This window comes from Podarcis melisellensis, assembly GCF_964234715.1.
Source record: "Podarcis melisellensis genome assembly, chromosome: 4".
NCBI lineage: Eukaryota > Metazoa > Chordata > Lepidosauria > Squamata > Lacertidae > Podarcis > Podarcis melisellensis.
Window position 1 is genome coordinate 104001442 of NC_138531.1, and position 15930 is coordinate 104017371.

The 15930-nt window shown below is 47.7% G+C and overlaps 1 protein-coding gene across 4 annotated transcripts in view; it reads left to right on the top strand.

The window, feature by feature from the left end:
* The first annotated feature begins 568 nt into the window (after positions 1-568).
* Positions 569-15930, top strand: part of LOC309369359 (hemoglobin subunit beta-like) — a 67261-nt gene continuing 51899 nt past the window's right edge. The window contains exons 1-3 of one of the 4 annotated variants that reach the window (XM_081910236.1): positions 569-654; positions 11750-11897; positions 12618-12866. In XM_081910236.1, the coding sequence (XP_081766362.1) occupies positions 584-654; positions 11750-11897; positions 12618-12662 (264 nt within the window). In that variant the 5' untranslated portion in view covers positions 569-583 and the 3' untranslated portion in view covers positions 12663-12866. Of the gene's footprint in view, positions 655-772; positions 949-1825; positions 1956-11378; positions 11628-11749; positions 11898-12617; positions 12867-15930 lie in introns of those variants that run through there. The other 3 variants (XR_014168043.1, XM_081910237.1, XM_081910238.1) reach the window with 3 other exon arrangements.

Consider the following 15930-nt stretch of genomic DNA (forward strand, 5'->3'; position numbering starts at 1 on the left):
CCCCAAGGACTTCTGGGAAGTGTAGTTTACCCCCTCAAAGAGCCACAATACTTAACAAACTGCAGCTCCCGTGATTCAGCTGGAAGCTGAATCTTTGTCTTCAGTACTGCAGATGGGACAATGTTCTCTCCTGCACCTGATGGCAGCAAGCCAGCTTGGGGGTGGCAGGCTGTGTTTGTCCTACGATGCCGCACCACTGTGTCCTCCAGCCCAGCATCTGCCCCTGAAGCAGCCACCTCACTCCCAATGACAGGGGTGGCCCTGGGCAATCGTGGCCACATGCCCTGATCTGTACCAGGGCCCAAGAAAGCATGGCAAACAGAGTTGCAATTACATGTTTCTCGAGGATAATTGAGCACGTTGAGGATAATTAAGTGCACTTACAGATGATGATTATTACTTCACCATGATTATTACTTCACCATTATTTGATCAAATCAGAAACCAGGACGGCTTCTGTAAATCTGGGAGGAGGAGCTTTGGCGCAGGATAGAAAAGGCTCCAGCCCTGGAAGGAGCTCCAGCTCAGCCCAGAAGGTTTTCTCCAGCAGCCAAGAGAAGCTCCCAGCCCACAGCCAGACATCATGACCGATCTCATCACCACTATTTTGATGAGAATGGATGTGGCCGTCATTGGTGGGGAAGCCCTTGCCAGGTAAGGCCAGGGGTGGTTGCCTGGGCAGGTTGGGCAGGTGCTCCTCTTTCCACCTGGATAATAACCATCCATGCCTCTCCCTTTTTCCTTCCTTCCTTCATTTCTTCCTTCTTTGCAGCCTGCTGGTGGTCTACCCCTGGTGCGAGAGGACCTTTGCTAACTTTGGGAACCTCTCCAGCCCTGCCGTCTCATTAGGAACCTCTCCAGCCCTCTTTGCACGAGGTCAAGGAGACTTTTTCCGAGCTGCGTGAATTGCTCTGCGACAAGCTCCACGTGGACCCCCTCAACTTCAGGGTGAGGCTGCTCCCCCGCCCCAAGGGGATGCCTGGCTGGGGGGGAGGACTGGGGGTGCCGTGTGTGTGTGTGTGTGTGTGTGTCACTCTGGGTGTCTCACAGGACATAAAACATTGTAAGACATTAGACATTTCCTGATATAGGGTTGCCTTCAGATTTCAGTTAGTTGACATCTGGTGGGAGGGCATTCCACAGGGCGGGCGCCACAACCGAGAAGGCCCTCTGTCTGCTTCCCTGTAACCTCACCTCTCACAGTGAGGGAACCGCCAAAAGGGAGCTGGACCTTAGAGTCTGGGCTGAACAATGGGGGTGGAGACCCTCCTTTGGGTATACAGGGCTGAGGCCTTTCAGGGCTTTCAAGGTCAGCACCAAAACTTTGAATTGTGCTCGGCGATCTTAACAGCCACTGCCAGTCACCAGTCTAGCTGCCGCATTCTGGATTAGTTGCAGTTTCCGCATAGACCTTCAAAGGTAGCCCCACATGGGGGGCATTGCAGTAGTCCAAGCGGGAGATAACCAGAGCATGCACCACTCTGGCGAGACAGTCCGCAGGCAGGTAGGGTCTCATCCTGTGGACCAGATGGAGCTGGGAGACAGCTGCCCTGGAAACAGAAATGACCTGTGCCTCCATGGACAGCTGTGAGTCCAAAATGACTCCCAGGCTGCGCAACTGGTTCTTCAGGGGCACAGTTACCCCATTCAGGACCAGGGAGTCCCCCCCACACACACCTGCCTGCTCCCAGTCCACCCCAAACAGTGCTTCTGTCTTGTCAGAATACAGTCTCAATCTGTTGAATCTGTTGTGGGATCTGTTGTGGGGAGAGTCCCACACATGGGCCCCCTAGCAGAAGAAGTCACCCTCTCTTTTCTCTTCCAGCTCCTGGGCGAGGTCCTCATCACCCTCCTCCTAGCCCCCCCCTTGGACAGGAATTCACCCCTGCTTGCCACCATTCCTTCCACAAGCTGGTCGGGGTGGTGCCTCATGCGCTGGCCCGCCGGTCCCACTGAGACACCCCCCAGGGAGAAGCGGCCGCCTCCTGCTGGTCTCCCCTTCCAGCCCCCATGTGACGCTTGACCCTCTAATAAATCCTCCCTCTGCATCTGACCTGGTTTCCTGTGTCTCCTTCTCTGGGAGGGGACTGGCCTGGGCGTGGGGGGTTAGTTGGGGGGGCATGGAAAGGGGGGGTCTTCTCTCTTTTTTTTTTAATATTTTTATTAGTTTTTACACATATTAATAACAATACAAAACAAACACAAACATCAAAAACAGACAACAAAAATTGACTTCCCCATGCCTTCCCTTCGCCACATCCTTATTTTACCATTTTTTCGAGCAACTCATCGATCAGTCTTTGATTAAGTCCCTTTTGGATTTCCTTAAAATTTAAGATTTACAGCTGTAGTTCTTTGTTTCCTACCCCTTAACATCTTATCAGTCCACAATTTTGCAATAATTTTTTAGATATACTTTAAATTTCCCCCAGTCCTCCTCCACTGTCTCTTTCCTCTGGTCACGGATTCTGCCGGTCATCTCTGCCAGTCCCATATATTCGATCACCTTCGATTGCCATTCTTCCAGAGTAGGTAATTCTTGCATCTTCCAATACTTTGCCAACAGGATTCTTGCTGCTGTAGTTGCATACATAAAAAATGTCTTATCCTTCTTTGATACCAGTTGGCCGACCATGCCCAAGAGAAAAGCCTCCGGTTTCTTTACAAATGTCCACTTAAGGACTTTCTTAATTTCGTTATAAATCATTTCCCAGTAGGCCTTAATCTTTGGGCAGGTCCACCAAAGATGGTAAAAGGTACCTTCAGCCTCATTACATTTCCAACATTTGTTATTGGGCAAATGGTAAATCTTTGCAAGTTTGACTGGGGTCATGTACCACCTATAGATCATTTTCATTATATTCTCTTTCAGGGCATTACATGCCGTAAATTTAACATCGGTGGTCCATAACTGTTCCCAGTCGTCAAACATAATGTCATGACCAATATCCTGTGCCCATTTAATCATAGCTGATTTCACTGTTTCATCCTGTGTATTCCATTTCAGCAGCAAATTATACATTTTAGATAGGTTTTTAGTATTGGATTCTAGCAATTCTGTTTCTAACTTCGACCTCTCCTTCTGAAAACCAAGTTTCCTGTCCTGCTTAAACACCTCATTTATCTGACGGTAGTGTAGCCAGTCTCGAACTTTATGCTTTAGCTTCTCAAAACTTTGTAGCTTCAGTCTTTCACCATCATATTCTAAAATTTCACAGTACTTAGGCCAATTAGAGTCCATATTAATTTTTTTCACTGCTTTCGCTTCCATTGGTGACAACCACTGGGGGTTTTACTTTCCAATAAATCCTTATATCTATCCCAAACATTGTACAATGCTTTCCTGACAATATGGTTCTTAAAACTTTTATACACCTTTACCTTGTCATACCACAAATATGCATGCCAACCAAAACTATTGTCATATCCTTCCAGATCAAGAATGTCTGTGTCTTCAAGAAGTAGCCATTGCTTCAACCAGCAAAAAGCTGCTGATTCATAATAAAGTCTTAAATCTGGCAGGGCAAAGCCCCCTCTATCTTTTGCATCAGTTAAGATCTTAAATTTTATTCTGGGCTTTTTGCCCTGCCAGACAAATTTAGATATGTCTTTCTGCCACCTCTTGAAACAGTCCATTTTGTCTAGAATCTGCAACGTCTGAAATAAAAACAACATTCTTGGCAATACATTCATCTTGATAACAGCAATTCGGCCTAACAAGGAAAGTTTCAGCCTGGACCATATGTCTAGATCTTTCTTAACTTCTGTCCAGCATTTTTCATAGTTGTCTTTAAATAGATTCACATTTTTTGGTGTCAAGTTTACCCCCAGGTACTTAACCTTTTTTTCTATTTCCAACCCAGTTTCACTTTGAAACCTATCTTTTTCCTCTTTTGTTAGATTTTTTTCCAGCACCTTTGTTTTCTGTTTGTTCAATTTAAATCCTGCGACCTGGCCGAATATCTCCATTAATTCTAGAACTCTTTTGGTACTAGCTTCTGGCTGTTGCAGAGTTAGCACTAAATCATCTGCAAATGCCCTTAACTTATATTGTTTAGATCCGACCTGTATTCCTTTTACCAGCTGGTCCTTCCTAATCATGTTTAATAAAACCTCCAGGACCGATATAAACAGTAAAGGGGATATAGGGCATCCCTGTCGTGTGCCTTTCTCTATTGGTATTTCATCCATTACCACATTGTTCACAATTAGTTTCGCTCTTTGTTCAGAATATATTGCACCTATACCGTTTTCAAACCCTTGACCTACCCCCATCCCATGGAGATTCTTCTTCATGAATTTCCAAGAAATGTTGTCAAAGGCCTTCTCCGCGTCCACAAAGATCAGAACTGCCTTTCTATTAATGTCCACCTCTAGCATCTCCAAAATGTCTATAATGTTCCTCACATTTTCTGACATATGTCTCCCTGGGAGAAAGCCTGTTTGGTTCTTATGAATCTCCTCCGTCAAAACTCTCTTAAATCTTTTTGCTAAAACGTCTGCAAAAATTTTATAATCCATATTCAGGAGTGATATAGGGCGGTAGTTTTTAACTTGGTGTTTCTCAGTTTCTGTCTTCGGTATAAGTGAGATAAATGCATCTTTCCACGATTCGGGAGCCTTTTTCCCCTCTAATATCTGGTTGCATACTTCCTTCAATGGCTGTATTAGCCATTCTTTAAGATCTTTATAGTATTTTGCAGTCAAACCATCTGGTCCTGGTGATTTCCCCAATTTCATATTCTGGATGGCACCCTCTATTTCTTGTTCTGTAATTTTTTCATTCAAAATCCTTTTATTTTGCTCTGAAATCTTTGATAGTCCATATTTTTTAACAAAGTCTTCTATTTCTTGTTCATTTGTAGGCCCATGTGCATAAAGTTTTTTGAAGAAACTTTGAAAACAGTTGCTTATTTCATTTGGTTTGTTGATAATTTTCCCATCTATTTCCAGGGATGTCACCGTGTTTAACTTTTGCCTCTTTTTCAATTGCCATGACAGCAGTTTCCCACATTTATCTGCCGATTCAAATGTCCTTTGTCTCATTTGCTTTATCTTCCATTCTATTTCCTGATTCATCAGTTCCATATATTGCGTCTGGTGGTACTTTATTTCTCTTAAAATCTCATGAGACTTCGGTTTGGATCTCAGTTTCTTTTCTCCTTCCTTTATCTGATTCAAAATCTTTTCCTTCCTCTCATTTTGTTTCTTCCTTTTTATAGAGTTTTGCTGAATTAGGAATCCCCGCATCACGGCCTTGCTTGCGTCCCATACTATTCTTTTTTCCACCTCCGTTCTCAAATTTATCTCAAAGTAATCCTTCAATATTTTTTGGGCCTTTTGGTAAATTTCTTCATCTCTAAATAGGGTGTCATTCATTCTCCATCTGAAGGTTCCAGCCGTTGTTAACTTCATTTCCATCTTGACTGCATTATGGTCGGAGCAGGTTTTTGTGCAGATTTCTGTTTTTTTCACTCTTGGTGCCAGACTGCTAGAAATCCAAATTTGATCAATTCTAGTCCAGGTCATTTTTGCTTCCGAGAAAAAGGTACCCTCTCTTTCCAGAGGGTTCCTAGTTCTCCAAATGTCAATCAAGTCCATGGTGTCAGTGAGTTCGAAAAAGGTCTTTGGTAGTCTCCCATCTTTAGATATTACTTGTCTTTGTGCCTTATCCATGTTTGTGGAGACCACTCCGTTGAAGTCTCCCATCATTATAATTTTAAAGTCCATAAAGTCCATTAAAGTCTCATGCAACTTCTTGAAGAACTCTGCCTTCCCCTCATTGGGTGCGTAAACTCCAACAATTAAGATCTTTTCTCCTTGAATTTGAATTTCTACTGCCAGGTATCTTCCTTCATCATCTTTGAAAATCATTTTTGGTTCCCATTTTTCCTTGGCATAAATCACCACCCCTCTTTTCTTGACTTTGTCCGAGGAAATAAATTCCAGTCCTAATCTCTTATTTATCAGAAGTTTCCTATGTATCCTGGCAATATGGGTTTCTTGCAAACAAATTATATCTAATTGTTCTTTCTTTAATATATGAAAAACTTGATCTCTTTTTCGGGGATGGTTTAGACCATTACAGTTCCAACTCAGAAGTTGCAGAGACATTTTTATTATTGGGTACTTTTCCCACCCACTGCTCCAAGTTCTTGTTCCTCGTCCGTCGGTGCTTGGTTCAATCCAAACGATAGGTTGGTAATGTCCAGTGTTCCCCCCTCTACAGTTCCTTTCTGAAAGTCCTCAAGATTCCTCTCCAAGAAGTGTTCTTTATCTTGAATTGTTTTTATTTTAATTTTCTTCCCTTTGAAGTTAAAGGACAATCCTTGTGGGAATTCCCACCTGAATTGAATGTTGTTTTGTTTTAAAATTCCGACTAAGTCTTTAAATTGTGATCTCACCTCCAAAAAGTATCTGGGAATATCTTTGAAGATCTGTATCTGGGAATTTTTGATAACCAATGCCTTCTGGAAATGTAGGTTCAATATTTTATCTCTCTCTTCCTTGGATCTAAAAGTTATTAAGCAATCCCTTGGCTTCTTGCCTTGCTTTCTTCCAATCCGGAAGGCTGTAGTTATTGTAAATTCCTCTTCCTCTTCTCCCAACTCTTCACTCCAAAATTCTTGAAACTTATCTGTAAGGAATTCCCCAAGCTTGTCCTCCTCCTCCTCAGGTACCAGTCTCAATTTCAAATTCTTGCCTTTCCTCTCGAGTTCCATAAGGGCCAGGGCTTCATCATGCTCATGTACCTTCCTTGCAATAGGGACAAATTTCCCTTTGGTTTCCTCGGCCGTGGTCCTCGCGTTTTCGGCTATTTTCCTCGTCTCTGCACTTTCTTGAATTAATCGATTTATAGAATCTGTATTAGTCGATATAATTGTCGTATTCAAATCCAGTCTTGTTGTCAATTCCGTCAGTTTTTTGGAATTCTCTGTAGATTGCCTAGTAAGCGATTCTAAAGATTCATTTATCTTGAGTAGAGCCTGTGTCATGGAATCCATTGATACCGTTGTTGTTCTGTCCTGTGTTGCTGTTGCTCCTGTCAAGGAGCCTCTTTTCTTTTGAGCCTGAGCCTGTTTTGCCTTTGATCTTGTTGATATTTCATCCAGTGGGCCGCTCATATCTCAAGGTCGTTCTCACAGGAACAGTTGCAGCTGGAAAATCCCACTGTTTATATCTCAATGCAACAGTCTCTCTTTTAAGCCTCTAGAGGGAGTACATTATATCCAACACGGAAACAAAGAAACAGGGAGAGAAATAGCCATGCAAAGTTCCAAAAGCGAAAGTCCAAATACAAACCCTACTTTTTGCAGTTTGAAAGTTACAGTTTTTGTCCGCTAAAATCCCGTTATTTTGTATCAGACAAATCTTACTTTGTATCCTCAAATCAAGTTTGACAGCTCACTTCAGGCGCTCACTTCCCCGGCAGCCTGACCAGAGTATCGGCAGTGGAAGGTTTCCCATTCAAGTCTCCCTTCTTGAGCAGATAAAATTAAGTCAAATTTCTTCCCCCCCCCTCTTCTGCTCATTGGGGGGGGGAGGTCCTCTTCCGATGTCAAGTTCAACCAGTTTAGAAAGCATAAAAACGTCCCCTTTAAACACAGCTTGCTCTTTTCGTTGCTCAATCAATCATGTAGCTCCGGGGGGCTGACTTCCTTACTTTTTGCCTCTCCCGTTTTCAGCCAAATCTTCTCAGATTTTAAAGTCCCGTTCCCTTTATTTATTGTTCTTACTCACGGGTATTGTTTCCAATCAGTAGTTTCAGGAAGGAATCGACGCTCTCCGTCAATGGCGACGCGGCTTCGCTCCGTGAGCTGGGTTGCGATCCTCAGCACCGCGCTCACACCCGATGCCGCTCCGGAGCCTTTAAAAAGGCTCTTTCGCGATACCGGGGGGCGCAAAGGTGCCCACCGAATCTCCTTGTTCACAGGCTTCAGCGCCTGTGATTTTAGGGGTCCCCCGCTCGCCGTAGCGGGTCAGACCCGAACTCACGGAGCAGTCCTGCTTCGGAGCTCCGAAGCTAGGACCGCCATTAACGCTGGCGCCGACCGGAAAGGGGGGGTCTTCTCTGTCACTCAAGAGGAACCATTGAGCACCACTGCGGGGAGGGGGTTCAAGACTCTGTGGCACTTTGCCCCTCTCCCTGAAGCTGGAGTGCTTTTCGGAACCAGGGACCCCCGCTGTTTCCCCAAATCCTTCACCCTCAAAGCTCCTGCCAGACTGACCCCCCCATGCCCCAATTGCCCCCCCCGGTCATCTCCCCACCCAGTTCTGGCCAGTTGCCCTCTCTCTTCTTCCTACTGTGGAGAAATTGGGGGCGAAAGACTCAGAGGGTGTTGCGGACCCTTCCCCTACTCTGGATTCCATCCCTCTGAATAAGGGGTGGGGGTACCAACATGGCCACCCAGGGAGATTCCCAAGGGCCACTCCCCCCCCGCAATGCCCCTCCCTGCCTCTTTCCAGATGGGTGTCGGGGACGGAGCTGCCTCTTAATCGGCAGGGAGAGGGGGGAGTTCATTTCGTTTTATCCATTTATTTCTTCATTAAATTTGGAGGTTCACAGGATGGAATTGCGATATGAAAAAACAAAACACATAATCAAATAAAAACAAATACAACCCAATAAACACCCCCGCCAACATATTTCACACCCATAATAACATCAAAGGAGTTTACCACCTTCATTGAAATGTCAAACAAAGCGATGCAAAATAAAACGCCAGGGGGGCAGTGAACCCGGCAAGTCGCCCTTTGGGGGTCCCAGGCGGAGGTCTATGGGGTATGGGGCAGGTCTCCCCTAACCTTCCGAGGGTATAGAATGGGCACGACCCGCGCTCGTCTGTTAATTTATTTTGGGGGGTTTGTGAGCCGGGATGGAAATCGCTGTCTCCCCGACGAAGCAGAGGCGAGGTTCTCCCCCAGTCCCAGGCTTGGAAGCAGCCGCTCCCCCTGTGGCTTTTGTCCTTCTGACTGCCAGCCAGGTGTCCTCGGGCGCAGAGCAAGCGCCTTCCTTGCGCCCTCAGGCCATTCGCTGGCCCAGAAAGCTGCCTGGCTCCTTCAGCAAAGGATTTCAGACTGTCCCCGAACAGCCCTGGCCAACTCCTGTGGGGAGGGCGGGGAACAGCTTTGAATGGGGACACAACTGGCAAGCGAAGAGGCTCCCGCCCCCGTGGAAGAGATCCTGATTTCTGCTGCAGGAGAAGAGGATCTCTTTGGAAAGAGGCTGATTTCTGCTTTGCTTGAACGGGGCAAGGAGGGGAGGGAATGTTTTAAGTTATGGGGCTTTTGCGGGATCTGCGTCATCTCCCTTCCCCTGAAGCAAGGAATGCAAAGATTTCGGGAAGAGCGGACTTTAAATTTGCCTCTTTGCGATGGATTAATTTTAGAAGTCAGGACTTTGCCTGAAAGAAGATGGAGAGCAACAACCTTGAGGGACTTTTGAGGGCTTTTGACCCCCCCTTGGGACTTCCTTATGAGAAATAAAAGCAGCAAAGAAGAAAAGAGGGGTGACAACTGGATCGAATGTCTGCTAAGCAGGAAGATCTCTGAGTTCAGGGGGGAGGAAGGAGAGGAGACCAGGATTTTGTGGAGATTACTACATCAGCCCCCCTCCTTGGAGCCTGAAGGTGGAAACAAGAGCAGCGAAAGGGACAGGACGGACCACATTGTGCAGCATCTTGACGGCTTCTGAGACGCAAAAGAAGAGAAATGGATTGTGCATATTTCTTAATGAGCTGGTTGTATGTAAAACTGAGGATTAAATTTGGTGGAATGTGAAGGGTGGGTGGCGCTGGGAGATTGGCAGTGTTACAGGAGGGGATGTATATTATATATTTATACAAAACACCTCTAGGGGTTTCATGTTCACCCTCTGCAGTCCACGGTAGAGAGGCTGATTTGCTGGTTATGGGGGCCGGAGGTCGGACAGCCGTGTTCAAGGCCAGGTAAGGGAGGAAGGTGTGGATGTTGTCTGGGAGGAAGCAGGGCCTAAGAAAGCATTGCAAACAGAGTTTCAATCGCTTGTCTCTTGAGGATAATTGAGCTTACTGAGGATAATTAAGTGCACTTTCAGATTATTATTATTATTATTATTATTAATATTATTTTGCCATTTAACAATTGAGGGTTCTTGGAAAGTAGGACAGGAATCTGCCCCAGGGAGCTTACATTCAGGTTTGACAGCATGGGGAGAGAACAGCAGTGGGAAAGTTGGAAGTTCTTTTGGAAATTCCTAGGGCTCCCTCACAGAACTCCATTTCCCTAGGTTCCTTAAGATTTGGAATGACAAAAGTCAGAGCCTTCTGGGTCAGGCCAAAGGGGACCCATCAAGACTTCCGGAGGCGGTGCCATCAGCAATGGCGGATTCCCTCTAGTCTTGAGGGAGTAGCTCCGCGGAAATCGGGTCTTGCCGCTGCGGAGAAGTGGGGACCCCTTCGAAATCACAGGCGGGTGAAGCCTGTGACCGTGGGACTCGGCGGGCACCTTCAGGCCAAAGGGGACCCATCGAGTTCAGGATCCTCTTCTCCCAATGGCCAACTATGGACCCCAATGGGCAAGCAGGATTGGAGCCCCAGAGCCTCTCCCTTGACGCCGTTTCCTGCAAGTGGGATTCAGAAGCATCGCTGCCTCTGATGCTGGAGGGAGAGCAAAGCCAGCCAGACTAGGAGCCATTAGAGCTTCTCCTTCATGAATCTGTCTAGTCCGTCTTTAAGGCCACCCAGGTTGACATCTGATGTCTTTCCACAGGGAGGGAGCCACTGCCAAGAAGGCCCTTTGCCTGGTACCCTGTAGCTGAAGCACTGGAGGAGGAGGACCTCACTGTCCAGGCTGAGCGATGGGGGTGGAGACGCTCCTTTGGGACTTCCCTATCCAGGGCTGCCTTCAAGTGTCTTTTAAAAGTTGTATAGTTGCTTGTCTCCTTGGCTCTGGAGCGGCATCACTGTTGGGATACTGCCGCAGAAACGACGGCATCAGGCAGGCCCCCAGCTTACTCTGGACGATCACCGGTCTCCAGTGGAGCAGCATCAGTCAGCCAGCGACACGAGCCTCAGATACGCTTAGAGACCCGTGCCCGCTCTGTCAGCAGAGTGTGTAAATCATCACACAGCAGATGTGGTGCACAGAGGCAGATGTAAGCATTATTTACAGCATTTATTCAGCATTGTTCAGGAACACAGCAAAACATGTCTGCATCCCTTCGTCTCCGGCAAAACAGCCGTAACACAAAGGCAACATACAACAGAGGTTCCCAGCAGACTGTGCAGGACGTAAACAGGCATGTGATACACAACAGTCATGCCTGACCCTTTTAAGGTGGAATGGAACTATATTCTCACAATTACACCATACCCTTCAGGCTTTCTCAGATGAAATAGGGATGTCCTAAGGAAAAGCCGGACATTATTTGGTCAAATCAGAAACCAGGGCAGCTTCTGCAAATCCAGGAGGAGGAGCTTTGGCGCAGGGTATAAAAGGCTCCAGCCCTGGAAGAAGCTCCAGCTCAGCCCAGAAGGTTTTCTCCAGCAGCCGAGAGAAGCTCCCAGCCCACAGCCAGACATCATGACCGCGATGCAGATCATCATCGAAGTGGATGTGACCGTCATTGGTGCGAAAGCCCTTGTCCGGTAAGGCCAGCGGTGGTCGCCTCTCTAAGCAGGTTGGGCAGGAGCTCCTCTTTCCACTTGGATAATAACCATCCATGCCTCTCCCTTTTTCCTTCCTTCGTTCCTTTGTTCCTTCTCTGCAGCCTGCTGGTGGTCTACCCCTGGACCCAGAGGTTCTTCAGTGGCATAGGGAACCCTCTCCAGCCCTCTTTGTGCAAGAGCAAGGAGCCTTTTTTTGAGATGCGTGAACTCCTCTGCGACAATCTCCACATGGACCCCCTCAACTTCAGGGTGAGGCTGCTCCACCACCCCAAAGAGCTGCCTGGGGGGGGGGACTGGGGAGTGCCATGTGTGTGTGTGTGTGTGTGTGTGTGTGTGTGTGTGTGTGTGTCACTCTGGGTGGCTTATAGGACATAAAACATGGTAAGACATTAGACATTTCCTGTTACAGGGTTGCATTCAGATTTCAGTTAGTTTTTCATTTCCTTGACATCTGGTGGAAGGGCATTCCACAGGGCAGGCACCACAACTGAGGAGGCCCTTTTCCTGGTTTCCTGTAACCTCACCTCTCACAATGAGGGAACCGCCAAAAGGGTCGCCTTCAAAGGTAGCCCCACATGGGGGGCATTGCAGTAGTCCAAGCGGGAGATAACCAGAGCATGCACCAGCCCGGCAAGACAGTCCGCAGGCAGGTAGGGTCTCATCCTGTGGACCAGATGGAGCTGGGAGACATCTGCCCTGGAAACAGAAATGACCTGTGCCTCCATTGACCTCTGTGAGTCCAAAATGACTCCCAGGGTCCGCACCTGGTTCTTCAGGGGCACAGTTACCCCATTCAGGACCAGGGAGTCCCCCACATCTGCCTGCTCCCAGTCCACCCTAAACAGTGCTTCTGTCTTGTCAGGATTCAGCCTCAATATGTTGAATCTGCTGTGGGATCGGTTGTGGGGAGAGGGTGACCCACACATGGGCCCCCTGGCAGAAGGAGTCACCCTCTTTTTTCTCTTCCAGTTCCTGGGCAACATCCTCATCACCATCCAGCTACCCCCCCTTTAGACAGGAATTCATCCCTGCTTGCCACCATGCCTTCCACAAGCTGGTTGGGGTGGTGGCTCATGCGCTGGCCTGCCGGTCCCACTGAGACACTCCCAGGGAGAAGCAGCCGCCTCCTGCTGGTCTCGCCACCTACCGGGTGGGGTGGGGGACACCTCTTCCAGCCCCCATGTGACGCTTGACCCTCTAATAAATCCTCCCTCTGCATCTGACCTGGTTTCCTGTGTCTCCTTCTCTGGGACGGAGGGAGGGGACTGGCGTGGGGGTGTGCGGTAGAAATACCTCCTGTTACTTGGGGGGCTGGGAAAGGTGGGGCTTCTCTGTCACTCAAGAGGAACCATTGAGCACCACTGGGGGGTTTCAGGACTCTGTGGCACTTTGCCCCCCTCCCTGAAGCTTGAGTGCTTTCAGAGCCAGAGACCCCTGCTGTGTCCCCAAATCCTTTATCCCCCAAATTCCTGGCAACGTCCCCCCCCCCCACAGATGCTCCCAGGGCCCCACTGGTTTCATTGGCTGTCTCCCCACCCATTTCTTGGTATTTGCCCCTGGTCTGTTGCCCTCTCTGTGATTCCTTCTTTGGAGAAATTGGGGGGAGAGACTCAGAGGGGGATGCGGACCCTCCCCCTGCCTGGATTCCATCCACCAGAATAAGGGGTGGGGGTACCAACATGGGCCACCAAGGGAGACCCCCAAGGGCCAATCTCCCCCCGCAATGCCCCTCCCTGCCTCTTTCCAGATGGGTGTCGGGGACGGAGCTGCCTCCGAATCGGTAGGCAGAGGGGGGAATTCATTTCGTTTTATCCATTTATTTCTTCATTAAATTTGTGGGTTCACAGGATGGAATTACGATATAAAAACACAAAACACATAATCAAATAAAAACAAATGCAAACCAATAAACACCCCCGCCAACATATTTCACACCCATAATAACATCAAAGGAGTTTACCACCTTCATTGGAATGTCAAACAAAGCGATGCAAAATAAAACGCCTGGGGGCAGCGAACCCGGCAAGTCGCCCTTTGGGGGTCTCAGGCGGAGGTCTATGGGGGTATGAGGCAGGTCTCCCCTAATCTTCCGAGGGTATAGAATGGACACGACCCGCGCTCGTCCGGTAATTTATTTTGGGGGGGGGTTGTGAGCCGGGATGGACATCCCTTTCTCCCAGACGAAGAAGAGGCGAGGTTCTCCCCCAGTCCCAGGCTTGGAAGCAGCCGCTCCCCCTGTGGCGTTTGTCCTTCTGACTGCCAGCCAGGTGTCCTCGGGCGCAGAGCATGCGCCTTCCTTGAGCCCTCCGGCCATTCGCTGGCCCAGAAAGCTGCCTGGCTCCTTCAGCAAAGGATTTCAGACTGTCCCCGAACAGCCCTGGCCAACTCCCGTGGGGAGGGCGGGGAACAGCTTTGAATGGGGACACAATTGGCAAGCGAAGAGCCACACGCCCCCTTCCAAGGGATCCTGATTTCTGCTGCAGGAGAAGAGCATCTGTGTGGAAAGAGGCTGATTTCTGCTTTGCTTGAACGGGGCAAGGAGGGGAGTGAATGTTTTAAGTTATGGGGCTTTTTCGGGATCTGCGTCATCTCCCTTCCCCTGAAGCAAGGAATGCAAAGATTTCGGGAAGAGCGGACTTTAAATTTGCCTCTTTGCGATGGATTAATTTTAGAAGTCAGGACTTTGCCTGAAAGAAGATGGAGAGCAACAACCTTGAGGGACTTTTTAGGGATTTTGACACCCCCCCCCCCTTGGGACTTCCTTATGAGAAATAAAAGCAGCAAAGAAGAAAAGAGGGGTGACAACTGGATCGACTGTCTGCTAAGCAGGAAGATTTCTGAGTTCAGGGGGGAGGAAGGAGAGGAGACCAGGATTTTGTGGAGATTACTACATCAGCCCCCCTCCTTGGAGCCTGAAGGTGGAAACAAGAGCAGCGAAAGGGACAGGACGGACCACATTGTGCAGCATCTTGACGGCTTCTGAGACGCAAAAGAAGAGAAATGGATTGTGCATATTTCTTAATGAGCTGGTTGTATGTAAAACTGAGGATTAAATTTGGTGGAATGTGAAGGGTGGGTGGCGCTGGGAGATTGGCAGTGTTACAGGAGGGGATGTATATTATATATTTATACAAAACACCTCTAGGGGTTTCATGTTCACCCTCTGCAGTCCACGGTAGAGAGGCTGATTTGCTGGTTATGGGGGCCGGAGGTCGGACAGCCGTGTTCAAGGCCAGGTAAGGGAGGAAGGTGTGGATGTTGTCTGGGAGGAAGTAGGGCCTAAGAAAGCATTGCAAACAGAGTTTCAATCGCTTGTCTCTTGAGGATAATTGAGCTTACTGAGGATAATTAAGTGCACTTTCAGATTATTATTATTATTATTATTATTATTATTATTATTATTATTATTTTACCATTTAACAATTGAGGGTTCTTGGAAAGTAGGACAGGAATCTGCCCCAGGGAGCTTACATTCAGGTTTGACAGCATGGGGAGAGAAAAGCAGTGGGAAAGTTGGAAGTTCTCTTGGAAATTCCTAGTGCTCCCTCACAGAACTCCATTTCCCAAGGTTCCTTAAGATTTGGAATGACAAATGTCAGAGCCTTCTGGGTCAGGCATTGCAGATGGAGCCGGTAGACAGCCGCCCTGGACACAGAATTGACCTGCACTTCCATGGACAGCTGTGAGTCCAAAATGACTCCTAGGCTGTGCACCTGGTCCTTCAGAGGCACAGTTGCCCCATTCGGGACCAGGGAGTCCTACACACCTGTCTACCCCTGTCCCCCAAGAACACTACTTCTGTCGTGTCAGGATTCAGCCTCAATCTGTTGAATTGGTAGTGGGATCTGTTGTGGGGAGAGGGTGACCCACATACGGGCCCCCGGCAGAAGGAGTCACCCCCTCGTTTCTCTTCCAGCTCCTGGATGAAGTCCTCATCACCCTCCTGGCTGCGCATTTTGGGAAGGAATTCTTTTATTATTATTTTTTATTGATTTTAATTTGTTTTGCTACATCAAACATTAAAACAAACAAAAGAAACATACATAACACATACACACAAAAAAGAAATACATAAGAAAGAGAAATAATAATAACGAAAACAAAAGAAAAAACATCTCCTAACATAAGATACCAACAAATTAACTTACTTTTACTAAATAACACACAACACTGATTGACTTCCCTTCATCTCGGTTTCAGAATATATTATATGATTTTTTATCTGCAGTTTCTTTTCCTCAAAAAACTCTTTACATCACAAGTGTTACGTCACACCTACTGT